Raw genomic sequence first — 18,434 nt, 5'->3', positions numbered from 1 at the left:
CACTTGTGTTATAGGAATTACAAGGGGTTTCAATAAACAAAAAGTGTTGTTCCTTACTTTTCCCTTAGTATAATAACCAGCTGTGGGAAATATTCTATTTATTTATTAGAAAACAACCTGAATTTCTCTTATCTTCAATGTAGCTGATGTTAAAATGTTGCCTTACACATCAAAATGGAAAAAGTTAAACATCAAAATAATTAAACAATAATTTCATCCCAGTGGCCTTTCTCCATTTCCTCTGGGAACTTGAGTTCCAGTCTATTCTTCTCTTTGCCCATCCTAAAGGGGGAGTAGCTTTCATAATATACAGGAAGACCTTAACCTTGGAAAATGAATGAAAGGTCTTGAGGGAACTTCCAGGCAGTCCCATGCTCCACCTAATTACATGTTCATTCAGGACATTTATATTAAGCACTCATTACTAATTAAAAATTGAGGATACAAAGGGAGACTAATAATCCCTGAGATTAAGGAGTTTATGTGGGTGGCGCATGGGAGTCAGGAGAGGTAGTAGGTAGTTTTAAAATAAGGTGATATGAATCTAAATTCAGCGAATGACAAGGTGCTATTGGAAAATATAGAGAGGACACCTAACTCAGTCTTAAGGATATTCAATAAAGATTCTTAGGGAAGGTGATGGCTTCTTGAAACCAAAGGTCAGTGAGGATTTAGCTAGGGAAAATTAGTTGGAGGAAGAGCATCACAGAAAATGTTATGTGCAAATGCTCAGATAAGAAAGAACAAACCAGGGGCACCTGGGTGGCCCAGTCAGCTGAGCGTCCATCTCTTGATTTCTGCTGGTGTCACAATCCCATGGTCTTGGGAGTGAGCCCTACAAGCCCATGCTCAGTGTGAAGCCTGCTTAAGATTCTTTCTGTCTCTCTCAAAAATTAAATAAATAAATAAATAAATAAGCAAGCAAGCGAACGTTTGAAAATTAAAAAAAAACAACCGAAAGAACATACCATATCCTGGGTGCTGCCAGCATAGTTCAATCTAGTTAGAGCACAGTGTGAGTGAGATTATGTGAAAATAAGAAGCTACAGAAGTAAACAAGATTGGATTGCAATGGCTTAAAATAACTAGTTCCTCCTATAAATATTTTGTTTGGTTGTCTAAGCTAATAGTGGGAATTAAAATCATTATTGAACTGCCTACTATTAAGTTTATTAAATCAAAGCACAGTAATTGTTAGGTTATCAGTAAATATCAGTAATTACATGGTAGGTTTTCCTGTTTATATAGAATGGTTATTTCCAGAGTTCAAAGAATCAAACGGGGGTTCTAATTACCAGTTTTAGAGTGAGCTAGAGAAATTGTACCCTCTTAATATTATAATACAACCCAAGGGAAAATATTATATGAGATAGCAAACGCAAGAGTAAATAATGAAAATAGTGAATAATAATGTGCATATGGTAAAAAAATATTTTTTTAAAAAAATTAGACACTTCTCAAAACAAATGAATACCACAGAAAGGTGCTAGCAGTAAAATTAAGATTGGGAATATTTAATTCAGACTTCACACATGCTATTTACTGAAAAATTGGGAGGAACGTTAATTTATTTTGACAAAATGGCGAGCAACTCACTATAGTACTGGAAATTTTAGCCAAGGTCAAAACTGTAAACAGAATAACTTCTGAGAGCAATTCACTAGTATTGCTTTGCTTTAATATGTCATGAATAATATGCTTCCAAAATACACAACCTTGGATTGCTAGGCGAAATGTAGGGAAGGATGATACTGCCTACGTCATTAAGAGTTTAAGAGCTGTCCCTATGCCAAATTTCTCGCAGGAATGAATAGTGAAAACTTCAGGGCAGTTCATTAATTCTGAGAGTGCTCTGTCCTGTGAGAACTCTGGTTTGTGTTTAGACAATTTGCCAAGCTTCTCTTGGCGACCCGTCTTCTTTGCTTTGTTTTAAGTTCTTTTTCCCCTTCCCCTTCTTCTTCTCTTTATCAAATCAACGTGGAGAAACCACAGTCAGGGGTAGTAACAGTAAAATGAAACCCCGGAATCAGAGATGTCTCTGCACTTCCGAATCGCAGCCGGAAGCGGAAACGCAAGGAATTAAGTGTGAGCTACTGGGTACCCGTAGCTCAGAGTTTCACGTTAAGGCACAGGCACCGGAAGTAGCCGCCCAGCTTTGCTCCAGCCCTGTGAGTACAAACTATCCGGCCTGGGCAACCCGCGGTCAGTAAACCACTAGGAGTCTGACCTCATGGAGGCAGGACACCCTCTCTCGAGGCGGGGAAATTTGTGGTGGTTGGAGGTGGCATCGCGGGTGTCACCGGTGCTAAGCAGGTAAGCTGACCCGCAGACAGTTCCGCCTCTTCCCCGGCTCAGGTGGTGGCGATCAAGGCATCCTCCCGCCTCTCCCCAAGTCCTCGTTCCAGATTCCTCTATAGCCGCTGCCTTTTCTCCCGCCCCCTGCACTCCTTCTTCTTCTCAGTTATTAGAGACTGCGTAGTGGCCCTTGAGCGAAATTCTTAGTACCTCGCAAGGTTCGCCTTAGGCTCAGGGAGAAGTGGGGACAAGTTGTTGGGGGGACCCCAAAGCTGAGTGAACCAGACTGTGGTGATAGTTAACCTGAGCAGACAAGAGGGTTTAAAACTGATGAAGTACTTGGTCAGAACATTCAGCCTCCTTTCTTAATTAGCTGATTGAGTTCAGCTTCCAGGTAGATGCCAGAGCCTTAGTTTATCGTAAATAATTGATAAACTCATGTTGTTTCCTATACTTTGAATTTCCAAGATAGAAGAGATTTCATCTCCAGTAATGTTTTATAAAACAACCAACAAGGGAATAGATGCAGCTGGGGAATAGTTTTCTGATTATAGTGAATAATCAGACCAAATGTATACATATATACATTCCAAAAAGGACTATTTTGTGGATATAAAGTAAACATAAGCAATCACTGAAGTCACAGAAGTAGTGCAGGAAATTCGAGAGTTGTTTTCACACTTTCAATCCTAGGTGTCTATTTTCCGTTTTTTCACAAAGTAAACACCTGTTATCCAGGTACTGTACTAAGGGCTGGTTAGTCAATTATAAACAGAGCCTTGTATTTCCTTTTTAGGGATTCACAGGCTAGTGGAAGAGACATGTAAATAAATCATTTCATCAATGTGTTTGCCAGCTTAAGGATATCAGTGGAGTTGGTAGGGCATGAATTAGGGGAGAGGTATCCTTTTGTCTCAGTGTAGAAAATGAGTAAAAGTTCACCAGGTGGACAAGAAGAATTAGATAGTTCAAAGGGAGGCGAGGATATAATCTTAGGTGGAAAGCATGGCAGTACTGAGAGCAGCAAAGCTTAAAGAACATGGTGCTTGGGAGGTGATCAGAGATGAAGCTGGGAAGGTTGGCAGAGACCAGAACATGAAGGGTCTTATAAGCCTTGATGAAAATGTAACAAGAACTTACGAGTAATGAGATGATTTTGAGCAGTGGCCTAATGTGATCAAATACATTTTGAAAGATCATTAGTTACAATGCACTTGGGGGAGGGGTTAAAATGAGACTGGAAGGCCAGTTGAAAGGTGATTTTAGTAGTACAAAGAAGTTTGAGGGGTGTCTGGCTGGCTCATTCTGTAGCGTATGCGACTCTTGATCTCTAGGTCCTGAGGTTGAGCACCATGTTGAGTGGCAGGATTACTTTAAAAAAAAGGTTTGAGAGCTAGATGTAGCAATGAAAAGAGAAAGTAGGTAAATAAATTGCAGAATATATACAGAAAAGAAAGATGGAGAGAGTGGTAATATTATCAAGTATTATAGAAAGTTCAAATAAGATGATATTAAAAAAGAATCTGGTGGGTTTTAAGGATGTATAGGTGAATGGAAGATGCTCAGGGTTTTGGTTTTTTTTTTTTCTTTTTTAATATTTATTTATTTTTGAGAGAGAGAGAGACAGAGTACAAACAGAGGAGGAGCGGAGAGAGGGGGACACACAGAATCTGAAGCAGGCTCCAAGCTCTGAGCTGTCAGCACAGAGCCTGACACGGGGCTCTAACTCACAAACCATGAGATCATAACCTGCGCTGAAGTCAGATGCTTAACCAGCTGAGCCACCCAGGCACCCCCTCAGGGTTTTTTTCTTTATTGAATATTGACATACAATATTCTCTTACTGAGGTGTACATTGTAGTGATTGGATATTTTTATGCATTATGAAGTGATCACCTCAATAGGCATAGTTACCCTCTATCACTATACAAAGTTATTATACTATTATTGACTATATTCCCTGTGCTGTGTATTGCATCCTTATGACTTATTTATTTTATAACTGGAAGTTAGTTCTTCTTAATTTTTGTTTTGGCCACTCCCACCCCCTACCCCCCAACCCCTTCCCACTCTGGTAACCAGAGTTTGTTTGTTTCCTGTATCTTTGAGTCTGTTGTTTGTTTTTAGATTCCACAGATATTGAAATCATATAGTATTTGTCTTTCTCTGACTTATTTCTCTTGACATAATACCCTCTGGGTCCATTCATGTTGTCACAAATGTAAAGATTTCATTTATCTTATGACTGAATAGTATTTCATTGAATATTTATATACATATGCCACATCTTCTTTATCCATTCGTCTATCAGTGAACACTTAGGTTTCTCACCTACCTTGGCTATTGTAAATACTGCTGCAGTGAACATAGCAGTGCGTATATCTCTTTCAGTTGGTGTTTTTGTTCTCTTTGGATAAATACCCAGAAGTGGAATTCCTGGATCATATGGTAGTTCTATTTTTAATTTTCTGAGGAAACTCCATAGTGTTTTCCTTAGTGGCTACACCAGTTTATATTCCCACCATGACTGTACAGTGGTTCCCTTTTCTCCGCATCCTCACCAACACTTGTGACTTCTTATCTTTCTAATTACAGCCAATCTGACAGGTGTGAGGTGGTATCTCATTGTGGTTTTGATTTGCATTTCCCTGATGATTAGTGATGTTGAGCATGTTTTCATGTGTCGACGTGTGTTGGCCATGTGTATGTTTTTGGAAAAAATGTTCAATCTACCCATTTTTTTAATTGAGTTTTTTTTATTCAGTTGTATAAGTTTTTTAAATATATTTTGGATATTAACCCATTATTGCATGTGTGATTTGCAAATATTCTCTCCCATTCAGGTTACCTTTTCGTTTTGTTGATGGTTTCCTTCTCTCCACAAAAGCCTTTTAGTTTTATGTCATTTCATTTTACTTTGCCTGAGGAAAATGGTTCAAAAAATATTGCTAAGACTGGTGTCAGAGAGCTTACTGCCTATGTTTTCTTCTAGGAATGTTATGGTTTCACATCTTATATTCAAGTCTTTAATCCATTTTGAATTTATTTTTGTATATGGTATAAGATAGTGGTCTAGTTTCATTCTTCGGCATGTAAGCTGTCCAGTTTTCCCAAGACAATTTTCCATTGTATATTCTTACCTCCTTTGTCATAGACTAGTTGGCCATCTATGTGTGGGCTTATATGTGGGCTCTCTGTTTCATTTCATTAATCTGTGTGTCCATTTTTTTATGCCAGGACCATACCGTTTTGATTACTATAGCTTGGTAGTATGGTTTGAAATCAGGGAGCATAATACCTCCCACTCTGTTCTTTCTCAAGATTGCTTTGACTATTCAGGGTCTTTTTGTGGCTTCATACAAATTTTAGGATTCTTTGTTCCAGTTCTTTGAAAAATGCTGTTGGTATTTTGGTGGGGATTGTATTGAATCTGGAGATAGCTTTGAGAAGTATGGACATGTTAACATATTAATTTTTCCAAACCATGAGCATGATAGATCTTTCCATTTATGTATATCTTCTTAAGTTTTTTCATCAGTGGCTTATAGTTTTCAGTGTACAGGTCTCTTTGTCTCTTTGGTTAAATATATTCCTAGGTATTTTATTCTGTATGATGCAGTTGTAAATGGGATTGTTTTCTTAATTTCTCTTTCTGATAGCTTGTTATTAACGTATAGAAACTAGACCAATTTCTGTATGTCATTTTGTTCTCTGGAACTTACTGAATTAATTTATTCATTCTAATAGTTTTTTGGTTGAACATGCTCAGTTTTAACGGTATAGTAGTGAAAGAAATAGAAAATGGTGGAGTTGAAGTGGAGGATGATTTAAGAAAATTCTTTCAAGAAGTTTAAAGTGAAAAAGAAAAAGGTTGTAGCTGAAGGAAAATGATGGAAAAAAATGGTAAGTTAAGCCTCTAAATTCTTTCGAAGCTAATACTAAAATGGCTTTGTTTTCCCAGAGTATATACTGGCATATAAGATAGTTTAAGTAAATAAGGAATACAGTTGATGGTATTTGAGCCAATATGACAAAATCAGAGTTTTCAAGCCAAAATCAGAATTTTGGAAAACTCATATTCTTCACTGTGAGCCTCATGAAACTTGAAGAATTTTCTGATGAGATTGTTGGTGATAATAATGAATGTGTTTTTTTGATAATGTAGTGATTTGAAATTTGTTAACATTTGGAAGATCTCTATAAAACTTAGTGAACCAATATTGTCCAGATGACAAATGTGATGTTACAAGATCCATTTAAAGTTCAGGATAGACCAATGGCTTTCACAAGAACAGAATATGAAAAATTCTTTGATATGGTTTCAAATTCTACATTGCAACTAATCTTTAAGAAACCACACGTGTTAGTGTAATACCAAAGTAGAATATACAGTTCTCTGAAAAGGCTGCATATCTGTGTGAGGGTGAACTGTCTTCAGATACTTCAGCCAGATTAACATATTGTAATAGTTTGAATGCAGAAGCAGTTCTAAGACCAGACATTAAAGAAATTTTCAGGGGTGGCTGGGTGGCTCAGTCGGTTAAACGTCTGCATGATCTACAGTTCTTGAGTTTGAACTCCATGTCGGGCTCTGTGCTGACAGCTCAGCCTGGGGCCTGCTTCAGATTCCGTGTCTCCCTCTCCCTCTGCCCGTCCCCTGTTCATGCTCTGTCTCTCTCTTTCTCTCAAAAATAAATAAAAACATTTTTAAAAAATTAAAAAAATAAACTTGCAAAAATGTAAAAGTGCCATTCTTCTCAATTTGTTTTGGAAAAAAAGTATTATTTTTTATTAAAAGGATATTATATCTGTTTAACATGTATTGGATTTATTATTCTTTTAAGTGAATTAAATATTTTAATTTTTTCTTAGTTTTAATTTTAATGTGGCAAATATCACTGGGTTTAACTCACACAGACAAAAGTTCTTTGGAGTCCTCAGTCATTTTAAGAGTGTAAAGGGGTCTTGAGACTGAAAGGTTGAGAACTGCTAGGGCCATGGAGTAGGTAGGTCTTCCAAGTAGTATTTGATGGACAGCTGAAGTCAAATGCCAGTCTGCAAGGTGTGGTCCTTCCACCACACACTGAATATAGGACTGGAGAAAGCAGGTAGTTCAATCTGTGATTAGGAGTTTTAGGGTAGTTAATGGTTAAAGATAAGAGAGCAAGGAAGTAAAAGTTTGGGCAAAACATGAAATGATCTACAACGGAGTCTTGGCTGCATAGGAAGAAAAGTGAACCCAAGAGGATGCTCATGGTTTTGGACAGCAGGAAAGAGTCCAAAGACTAGATCACAATAAAGTTAGCTAGTAAGTGGACAGAGAAAACTGTAAGGATATGGAAATAGACAAGCTATTCTTGTCTATTCTATGTGGTTCAAGTATGCAGAAGTAAGTAGAGTTAGCCCTCATTTTCCAGGCTAGGAAACTAATGTGGAGTGACTTGGCTGACTTGAATTCAAGTCTTAAAATGTGGACTTTGCCTACTTTTCACTGCATATAGTGCAATTAGCTGACCTTCTTGTTTTATGAACATGAAGTAAGTAGTGTATACAAATAAAAATATTTTTATTAAAATTCTTAAAAGGAAATATTTTTTAAAAACATACATTTTTTTACCTTTTTGATCTAATATGGGTTTCTGAAGTATTGGAGGAATTTGATGTTGAAGAGCGACAGAAAACCATGTTAGAAAATTGCTTTCCCAACATTAAGGTTATAGAATCCAAAATAAAGGAACTGAAGAGTAAGGAACATGTAAGAGGGTTTTTTTCTTGGGATGCCTGGGTGGCTCAGTTACACGTAGGACTCTTGATTTTGGCTCAGCTCATGATCTTACGGTTCGTGGGTTTGAGCCCTGCATCTGGCTCTGCGTTGACACTATGGAGCCTGCTTGGGATTCTCTCTGCCTCTGTGCTCCTCCCACATTTGTTCTCTGTCTCTCTCAAACAAACATTTAAAAAAAAAAAAAAAAAGGATTTTTAATGACAGCCCATTGTTCGGTCATTTTTTAATATATTTTTTTAATGTTTTATTTATTTTTGAGAGAGAGAGAGGGAGACAGAGTGTGAGCGGGGGAGGGGCAGAGAGAGAGGGAGACACAGAACCCGAAGCAGGCTCCAGGCTCTACACTGTCGGCACAGAGCCGGACACAGGTCTGGAACCCATGAACTGGGAGATCATGACCTGAGTTGAAGTCGGCCGCTCAACCGACTGAACCACTTAGGCATCCCCCCCACCATTGTTCAATCTTGATGAGCTTTTGCCTGCTTTCTTTTGACCCCATCTGTACCCCCACCATTACTAAGGCCCCTAGTATATAAAGCTTAGTAACATTGGTTTCATTATTAGAAAAATTTATACTTTTTGAGAGTTTATTGGGATTATATAATTAGTTGGATTTAGCATTTTAGGTTTTACATTTCAAATTAGCATTAACATTTATATAGTGTCTACTATGTTCTAGGCACTGCAGAAGTGCTGGGATACAACAGGAACATTACAGTGAACTTGGCCTGGGAGGTCTCATTGTCATAGGGAATACAGACATGCACATGTATTAATTATATGTACATGTGGAAGCACAGTCACTGAAATATTATCAAAGCTCTGATACTAGGGATTTTGGAGGACCTCACAGAAGGAGAAAATATTTGAACTGGGTTTAAAAGGTGGGTGAATTAAGAGTTCTTAATTAAGGACACTGTAGGAAAAGGAGGTTGCTTGTTCAAAGACCCAAAGAAAAGCAGCACGTGGAAGAGTAACATTGTCAGAGGTACTGTCTGTGGTAGAGATAAGGAGAGGAGATTGGCAGACTAGGGCAAACAAATAGGACTGTGAAGAGCTGTTTACATCATGCCAAGAAATTTATTTTACCGTCAGTGGAGAAATAAAGAGAATTTACATGAAGGCAAGGATGGTAATATATTTTTAGGAAGATAGATGGCAATGTTGAGGATGAAGCGGGATGGAGTGAGTGATAGTGGCCAGCAATCAAACCAGAAGGTGGTTGCAATAGTCCAAAATGATAGAAGACCTGAATGAAGACAAGGACAGTGTAGTTGGAAAGAATGGCCCAGATATGAATGAGATTTTTACTATAAACTCAGCAGGACTCAGTAACCCATTGGATGTGGGAATGAATAAGGCAGTCGGAAGAAAGGTGTTGTCAGATGAGAAACAATATCCTCAGGTGAGCCTTAGGTAAGATGAGTAGTAGAGTTTGTAGTTGTTTCTCTACAGCAACTCTAATGTGGGAGTTCTCCCGAGAAAACGGGTAGGTAACACATTTGAAACACAAATAACTTGATAGGAAAAAATAAAAAGTACTAACTTTTCGGAGAAAAACATTAAAACTCTGAATCCCAAGCCAGAATAAATTTCTAATACTCATAGTGGTACATATCGCCTAGGACATCCATGTCATTTAATTTGCAAACTGAGGTGGGCACAAATGTATGCTGATAAATTGTGAGGCAGTTATATTAGCACCTTTGAATAAATCAGAGTGCCACCCATTACCATTTGAAGTGTCCTACATGAGATCATGTCTGTATTCTCTTATTTAAATGTCCTGAATATTCTTTAATGAATTAGAGATTTTTTTATCTTCGTGTCTACTTGCAAAAATTTAACATTAACCAATGAAAAGAATGTTTGTTTTTACAGTAGCCAAATGTAAATTATTTTTTAAATTTGGTCAGTGTCTGTAACTACTGTTGATCAGATAAAATTCTAACACATTATCTGCAGGAAGACATATAGAATTTCTATGTGCAGTATACTGTATTGAATTATTGGCCTTATGTATTTGCAATGCAGCTAAAGAGTTAAATGGATAATGAATGGCTCAGTGGGTATCAAGTGCTGTCTTATGATTTGCCATATTTTATAACATGGCACAATGTTAACCTGTAAACCACTCCCACTCCACCAGTCTGGCATCTCTCATAGTTGTATGTGGGTGTGTGTGTGTGTATGCATGTATGCTTTTCTAAAAGCTACGACTTATATGTAGGTTTTCATTTGATATTAAGGAACAAAAACAGTGGATCTTGAATGTGTATTTTTAGCCTCAATGATATTAAAATTTAATATAAGGGTGCCTGTTAGTCAGTTAAGCATCCGACTCTTGGTTTCGGCTCAGGTTATGATCTTACGGTTCGTGGGATCGAGCCCTGCCTCGGACTCTGCACCAACAGTGTGAGCCTGTTTGGGATTCTCTCTCTGCCTCTCCCCTGCTTGCCCTCTATCCCTCTCTTTCTCAAAATAAATAAACATAAAAAATTAAATAACCCTAAAACAGTATATGCTAGGATTTAAGGTTAACACACTTTACACTTATATGAAAATATCAAGGAGCATGTTTGCGGTAAAGTGATTGTTATTTGTACTTAAGAAGAATCCAAATACTGTTTTAGTACTTCCAATGTTTTTATACTAAGACATATTGTAACCTTTTCTACCACACTTTACTCCCCTGTACCCATGGCAGACATTAAGGTATGATATGATTAGAATTACTAGATCTTAGTAACTCCCATTGAGATCAGAAATTCTCAATAAGGCCTGCCCCAGGTATAATATCAGAATGCTCAAATTTTATTTATTTCTTTATTTTAATTTTAACATTTATTTATTTTTGAGAGAGAGAGTGCAAGTTGGGGCGGGGGGGGGGGGGGGGGTGGGCAGAGAGGAAGGGAGACACAGAATCCTAAGCAGGCTCCAGGTGCTGAGCTGTCAGCACAGAGCCCGACACGGGGCATGAACTCAAAAATCGCAGAAATCACGACCTAAGCCAAAGTCAGCTGCTTAATCAACTGAGCCACCTGGGCGCCCCCAGAATGCTGAATTTTAAATTTTTTTTAACCTGAGGTCAACATGCCTTCCTGAATATCATGAGATTACCTAAGTTTTATGCAAAATCTGGTGTGAGTGTACCTTTTTTCTCCAAGAGAGAAAGATTAGTTTTCACCAGATTCCCAAAATGGTTCACGGACCTAAAATGATGGTGACTCACTGGATTGGATAATGGGTTCTCAGGTTTACTTTGATTTTCAATTGCTATAACAAAGTATTGAGTATCACAAAAGGCAACCTTAATGTATTTTTTTTTGCTTTTGTCTTAATGAATTTTTTATTTAAAATGAAATTCTACCCATGTATAAATATATTTCTCCTCTCTTCTTCATGGCTCTATGTTTTTACAGTGCACTGTAACAGGAGATGGCAGTATGTGTATAAGAACTTTTTGTGCTGGAGCTAAAGCAAAATTGATACATGAAGGAAATCCTTTTGTATCAGGAACCCAGGATACAGACAGTGCTCAGGTAACATTCTGAGGTTGGGTCATGGAAAAGGAACATGAATATTTCTTAGATTTTTCTATATTTGAATCAAAGTATTCCACTTAGAGTGTTAAGTTCTAAATTATAGAAGAGGTTTGTTTTATGATCCATAAACCAGAAAATAGTTACAGTGTTTTATTACTACCTATTTCAGTTTTAGTTTTGGGTGATAATTTTTGTTTTTTAGTTCATGCTCATGTTCTGTGTTCTTTCCATTGTGCACTATCCCAGATGTAATGACTGAGCTGAAGGTTATAACTTTCTTTATACACATATTCATTACTGTACTTTGGGAATATGTGATTTGCAACCTAAATAATGGAGTATAATATATTAATATTTTTAAATAATTTATAAGGTAATTATCAATTTAAATTTACTTTGTTAGAAGTTCTATGCTTAAATTTGAAGGAAAAATGTTTAGAATGCCCTATTTTGTAATTATTCCCAAAACAAGGAGATAATATTGATTGCATTACAATTGTTTTAGCAAATGTGCCTTATAGACATTATTTAGGTCTTTTTTTTTTTCTTAAACTACAGTGAACGTGGGGCTCGAACTCATCTCCCCAAGATCAAGAGCCGTATGCTTTACTGACTGAGCCAGCCAGGTGCCCCTCAAGGGGTGTTGTTTTAAAGTCCTCTCTCACCTTTTTCTTTCTTTCTTCTATGCATTATCACGAAATGCTATAGATAGCTGGTGGTGATTACATTTGAGAATAAAGTTTGGTTTGTATTTTTGTTTTTAGAGGTATGGCCTACATAATTGACCAATGAAAAGATATACAGCTGCAATTTCATGGTCGGTGCTACAGAAGTTACTCCAAATATAGAACCTTTTCTCTGTGGCAACAATGTTAAGGTGAAGTTTTTTTATGTCCTGCTGTGAATATTTTTAAAATACTGTATTTATAAGATTTCTAACTCCCAAGCATAAATAACTGTTCCTTGCTTTAGTGTAAAACTGTAACTTAAGGAAGGTGAAAACAATTTGGGTCATATTCATGTTTGGATTTGCAGTTATTCCTTACTGCCTAAAGTCCTTAAGCAGCTAACACCCCAGCATAGATGTCATCGTTGATGGGACATAATGCACAGTTCATTTGTCTAAAGGTTAAGAGACTGACACCTATGGATTCACAAGTGATTTCTTTTAGAGAAACTATCTTGTCTTTTTTTGCCTTTTAGCATTTGAAGCTCACAAAACAGGAATATTGTAATTATGAGTGGGGTACTCATATGGTTACTAAGTGTTCTTGATGTTGAAAGTCTAAGAATTTTTGAGGTGGTCTGTCTTAGTAGCATTTTGATTCCCTGGAAATTGAGCTGAGTTATCTAAACTTGCAGCTATTTTTTACTTTCTCATTAAAGATCAGCATACCAAGGTGTATAAATGTGGTGTATAAATGTGACTTGTTCTTTTACTTTAGAATGACAAAGCCATCTTTCACTTTTCTTCCCATGTGTTCTCATATGAACATTGTTTAGTTTGATGTAGGCGAAGATGGTGGCCTGAAAGTGGATGATCACATGCACACGTCTGTCTCTGATATCTATGCTGCAGGTGACATCTGCACTGCATCATGGCAGCCCAGCCCAGTGTGGCAGCAGGTAAGCCAGCATCCAGGATCACATCTTCATATCAGAGATTCCATCTGATGGTAAAGGAGTTGCTACCAGCAAATCTAAATATCTGGTTTTCCAACTTCTTTACTTTAAGTAAGAAACTGTCATAGCGTTTTTTGTGACAAAGAATTTTTCTCTTTCGGTAAGTTATTATATAGTGATGGAACAGTAGTTTAAGAATTATGGGCTATTACTTTGCTTGTCATTTTCAGATACTTACCAGCACTGTCCAATGGAACTTTATGCGATGACAGAAATGTTCTGTACCTTTGCAGTGTCCAGTCAGGTAGTCACTAACTACGTATCTCTATTGAGCACTTGAGTTTAAATAGCTACATGTATTTAGCGTCTGCCAGACTGGACAGCACAGCTTTAGATTAATAAATAATTACTGAGGTATAAACCAAGTTGATAAATGATGATCCTATGGGACCCTGATTACCCTACTCTGTCCCTGGGGAATTAGGATTGAAAAAATTTCCGATAGTAAACAGCCTTCCTCAGCTGAACACGTCCATTCAACTGGATGTAGACTTCCTCCTGCCCTCACAGTGTTGCCGCCCTCCTAATGGTGGAGCAGAAATCCTTGAAGAGATACTCAAACTGTGGTCATAGGTGAGGTTGTCTCAGGGGGAGTAGAGACACAGATAAATGAACCAGGCAACAGTTGGTAAAAGACCAGCTCCAAAGGTTGGGATATCACTCCTTCAGATCAACCATGGAGCATGAAGTCATGAAGAACTAGATGTATTTTAAGAGGCAGCTTCATTACTTTGTGTGTTTTTACCTACAGCAGGGCTAACAATCATATAAGAGTGCTTTCAGCCTGTTTCTAAAGTGCTAGGTTGTTTTCAGTTTCCTCTGGAGTCATTCTGTGTCACTTCTATGGTATATCTGTCATCAACTCTCAATTAGGAGTTGGGGGTTGTGGGATTTTTTTTAACATTTTAAACCCTCTAGAATAAATTATATCCTTAATGTGTCATATTCTGCTATAGGCAATATCCAAAAATAAACAGGTGTCTGTTTTGAGTGAATCTAATAGACCTTGTCTCTTAATTTGCAGAAGCAATAAATAAGTACACTAAATAATTTGTTTTACATAGTCCAAGACACAAAGTGAAGGGACTTTGAGGCTAGAATACATTTGGTAACAGTCCAGGCAGTGTTATACTGCAAGCCACTTCTATTAGCCATTTTCTAGTACTGTGCTCTGTTTACTCTGCTCCCTTACCATAGGGAGGCTATGATTTCATCACACCTACCTTGTTTACACAGGAGACTGAATTAAAAAAAAAAAAATTATCACTTCTACCAGAAATGAAAATCCTATCTGTGACTGTGGTATTTTTGCATATGAAAGAACATTAGTCACACACAGTTATAAAGAAACTAATTGCTTAGCTTATTTAATTCTCATTTAATAGATGGGATACATTTATGTTTTAAGTGAAGAAATCAAGGCTCAGTTAATTAAATAAAAATATAAAAATTAAATATGTAAAAAAGTTGACATTTAAATCTCTTAACTCCTGGGGTGCCTGCGTGGCTTAGTCAGTTAAGCATCTGACTCTTGATCTCCGCTCAGGCCTTGATCTCAGGGTTGTGAGTTCAAGCCCCACATTTAAAAAAATAAAATAAATCTCTTGACTCTCAGGGCCAGTGTTCTATCAGGGATTCACAAAACTTGGTAGAAATATAATAAAAATACTGTAGAGGAGAAATTAATGATGTTTTAAAGGGAAGAATTAAAAATGTATTCCCAACATGGGTTGCTGAAATCTGGTAAGATTTCCTGAGACTAGACACCAACTAGTATTATCGGTCTGTGTGACCATTGAGGTTTAACTGCATTGGAAGCCTTAATCTAAGGATTAAAAATCTAAGGATTAGGAAAAGGGACATATATTTCAGTGATACTTTGTCATTTCTTGTGTGATAAACTTACTCTGCAAGGGGAGACTGGTTATTAGCGTTATTCTTACCTAGTATAGCCTCAAATATTTTAGTTATTTTTGATAGAGAATTTATTGAAACATATAGAGTTGGTATTATCCTTTAATTTTAGGGCAGTAATTTGGATAGAATTCTCAAATAGCCAAGTCAGTTTTGGTTAGTGTGGACTGGTGATTGCTTCCATGGCAAACATAATCTAACTAGTCATCTGGCTAGCTAGATCTAACCAATCTCAAGGACTGTCAATATTGAACCCCTTTTAAGGAATTTTTGTCAGGTTAAGGTGCTAGCATTTTTTAAGTAAGGACATTGAAAATTATATCTCATAACATTTTTCATTTCAGATGAGACTGTGGACCCAGGCTAGACAGATGGGGTGGTACGCAGCCAAGTGCATGGCTGCAGCTACTTTAGGACAATCTACTGACATGGACTTCAGCTTTGAACTTTTTGCTCATGTAACATTTTTCAACTATAAGGTAAAATAGATAAGCAAATTAGTACCTTTTTCTGCTTGTGAGTCTTGTAACTAATTACCTGATTTTCTCATTGAATAAGAATTTACATGGTTTTAATCATTTTAGAAAAATGACATGTTTTCTCATTTCTTGCAAATCAAACCTGGTATTAATGCTGGTCTTAAGGGAGAAAAAATCTCTTCTGGAGTTGTTTCCCATTAGTGCATTTCTACATTTATTTGGGATTCAGTCTCACTTTTTAAGGGTGATAGCTACTGTACTTAAGAATGAACCAGGTACTTTGCCATACTTATTATTTACTCCTCTTTACATTATTCTGAGGTAGGTTTTTTTTTGTTTTTTTTTGTTTTTTTGTTTTTTTTGGTAATTTAATGATGAGTAATACACACAAGGTTTAAGGAGGTTAAATAATTTGCCCATGCAAGATATAACTCAGTTCCTTATTAAATATTTAAGTCATGACTCTAATATATAGTCCAGATCCTACATATTTAATTTACTACATATTTTTAATTTTCATATAGATTGTGTGGTAGTGTCATCTGAACAATAAATGTAATGTCATTCAAATGTTTTCTGTGGGACCCTCTCCAATGAATGACACTTTTAGCTATAAAATTTTGTGAATAGATTTTTGTGCTAGTCATCCTAAAATAACACAGTGTAACTGCATATTATGCTTCCTTTTTGGTACTCATTAGAATAACTTTATTATCTCTGTATATAGGTTGTACTACCAGGAAAATACCATACATGGGGCTGAGGTTCAGATCATGAATTAATGCTGAGATGTACCAAAGGACAAGAACACATCAAAGTCGTCATGCAGAATGGGAGAATGATGGGAGCTGTCTTAATTTTAAATCATATGGATCTTTCATCATATGAAGAAGGTCTGCTAGATCCAAATATTGATATACATTATTTTGATTTAAAAAGGCATTTCAAGAATTACATAAAGTTCCGAGTAACACAAGAAAGTCACAATAAGGTAAACGACCACATGGATTTAATGAAGTTAAGAATACAGAAGTCATAATGAGAGTAGTGGGAAAGTATTAAAATAGAAGTAAAATGGTAAAGATCAAATAATTTACAGATTTTTTTTTTTCCAACACAAATTGACCACTTATGTAAATGTAAGGATTTAAGTTAATCATTTCTGTGTAACTGCTTTGGAGCAGATTTAGCTACTTTATCTACTTAGCTGACAACTTGGTCTGGTATACCAAAGTCATTCTTTGATTGTGAAATGTCAGAGAGGATTGTCGTTTCAAGAAGCTTACAATTTTACTTTAAGGAGGTAACAAGATCTTACTTGCTAATATCCTTTTATGTTCTGATTGTATAGCTGTTATGAGCTGAAATCACTCTTTTCTGTAATAAGCCTACATAAATATTCCTTATGATAACATTAATATCAAAAGAATACAATTAGGTATATCAAGGGATAAAAATATTTTACATTAAAATTATTTTTCTCAAAAAATAATAAAATTACTTTTCTCGTTTTATACTGTAAATTTATATAATTCATGATCTTAAATATTGAAGTCTTCAATACTTCAGGCAAGTTCCATATGTATAAAATATTAATAAAACTGTCTTAAACTTTTAACTACAAAATAATGGTGTACACATGCATAACTATTTTCTTGGAAAATTTAGAAACACTCATCTCCTGCATCATCAATTTTTCTTTTTTTAGTCCCTGTATTCTTAGATCGCTGAAGCATGTTTGCAGACTTCTGGAAGTTACCTGAATTTTTTTCTTCCCTCCTTTTATCAGCTCCTTCAGAATGACAAGTTTCAGATGATTCAGTCTGCCAACAAAAACAAAGCAAACATTCCGATCAAAACTCAGCTGTTCCATTTTTTCTTCAGATTAACAATCCCCCTGGTCCTTGTATATCCAGTAGCTCTTTAGTTAAGTGTCTAGTGGTCTCTTTTTTACCTTTAAATATCCACTCAAATATGAGCCCTATCCTAAAGGGATATGCTGTCAGAAAAACCCTAATCCATAGACACAATGATACATGGCATGTCTTTGCAGACGAGAGTATTTCATGCATAAGAGTCATTGGTTTTCGACATCTGCTACAAACATAGACTTCTCAACCAGTGTTGATCACAAACTAGACAACACTAAAATGGATTTTTCATGTTCTAAAAGGTTGGAAATTCTAGTCTATATTAAAAGGTAAAGTAGTTTAAATTGTTACTTAATACTTCTACAATAAAACAAAGGTAATGTTTTCTCTCTTCCATGCCTAGATTCCTGCCTGTCTCCTGTGTTCATCTGGACCCAGCACAGTACCATTTAAAGTATCCCATAAGCTTTAATGTATTTTTTCATTATATAAAGAGTCAGTTACCTTGAAACAACTCTGTGTGGGCTTCTTTACTTGCATGGTAATAACATGCGCCTCATTATTTAGAAGATGAGCTTTAGGTCCTATTTTCAAATATGAAATGGTAGCGTAAGCTGTAAAACTGTAGTCTTCTCTGTGGAAGATAAAGGCCAACAATCAGAAAGCTTTTAAGAAATTACAGAAAAACTACAATTTATAAAAACAACCATAAGTGCAATAATTTTAATATGTGGAATATGAAACTTGTGAAAAATTAAAATACTTTCTGTAAGTTGTATTTTTTTTGACATACAATGATCTGTTAAAGTTTATTAGGTAAATTTTATATGGCATTAAAGAGTTTCACATGAGACAACTGGAA

General features: G+C 36.2%; 2 protein-coding genes across 6 annotated transcripts in view; one reads left to right on the top strand and one right to left on the bottom strand.

Annotated features, from left to right (window-relative positions):
- Nucleotides 1–2,095: 2,095 nt before the first annotated feature.
- LOC109268718 (pyridine nucleotide-disulfide oxidoreductase domain-containing protein 1) lies at nt 2,096–18,086 on the top strand. Of its 5 annotated transcripts, XR_008419419.1 has the most exons (7): nt 2,133–2,313; nt 11,503–11,622; nt 12,390–12,496; nt 13,129–13,251; nt 15,567–15,701; nt 16,429–16,692; nt 17,976–18,086. XR_008419419.1 is itself a non-coding variant. In XM_053894772.1 (6 exons), exons 2-5 carry the CDS (start codon nt 12,440–12,442, stop codon nt 16,462–16,464), a joined length of 351 nt encoding a protein of 116 aa, XP_053750747.1. In that variant the 5' UTR covers nt 2,096–2,168; nt 12,390–12,439; the 3' UTR covers nt 16,465–16,692; nt 17,976–18,086. The 5 variants fall into 5 exon arrangements, 4 of the variants coding, with proteins under 4 accessions (XP_053750747.1, XP_053750748.1, XP_019307725.2 ...); XM_053894772.1 differs by lacking the exon at nt 11,503–11,622 and having other exon boundaries at nt 2,096–2,168; XM_053894773.1 differs by lacking the exon at nt 11,503–11,622 and having other exon boundaries at nt 15,567–15,680.
- The window catches only part of RECQL (RecQ like helicase), a 58,567-nt gene continuing 56,826 nt past the window's right edge, over nt 16,694–18,434 (bottom strand). Inside the window, exons 14-15 of the mRNA XM_019452175.2 lie at nt 18,077–18,206; nt 16,694–17,524 (exon numbers count right to left, since the gene is read on the bottom strand). Of these exons, the coding sequence (XP_019307720.2) occupies nt 17,366–17,524; nt 18,077–18,206 (289 nt within the window). The 3' untranslated portion in view covers nt 16,694–17,365. The remainder of the gene's footprint in view (nt 17,525–18,076; nt 18,207–18,434) is intronic.

Source organism: Panthera pardus, unplaced genomic scaffold (assembly GCF_024362965.1).
Source record: "Panthera pardus isolate Hobbes unplaced genomic scaffold, ASM2436296v1 HiC_scaffold_6, whole genome shotgun sequence".
Taxonomy (NCBI): Eukaryota; Metazoa; Chordata; class Mammalia; order Carnivora; family Felidae; genus Panthera; species Panthera pardus.
The sequence above is the reverse complement of the archived record's forward strand: the minus strand, read 5'-3'. Positions and strand labels throughout refer to the sequence as shown.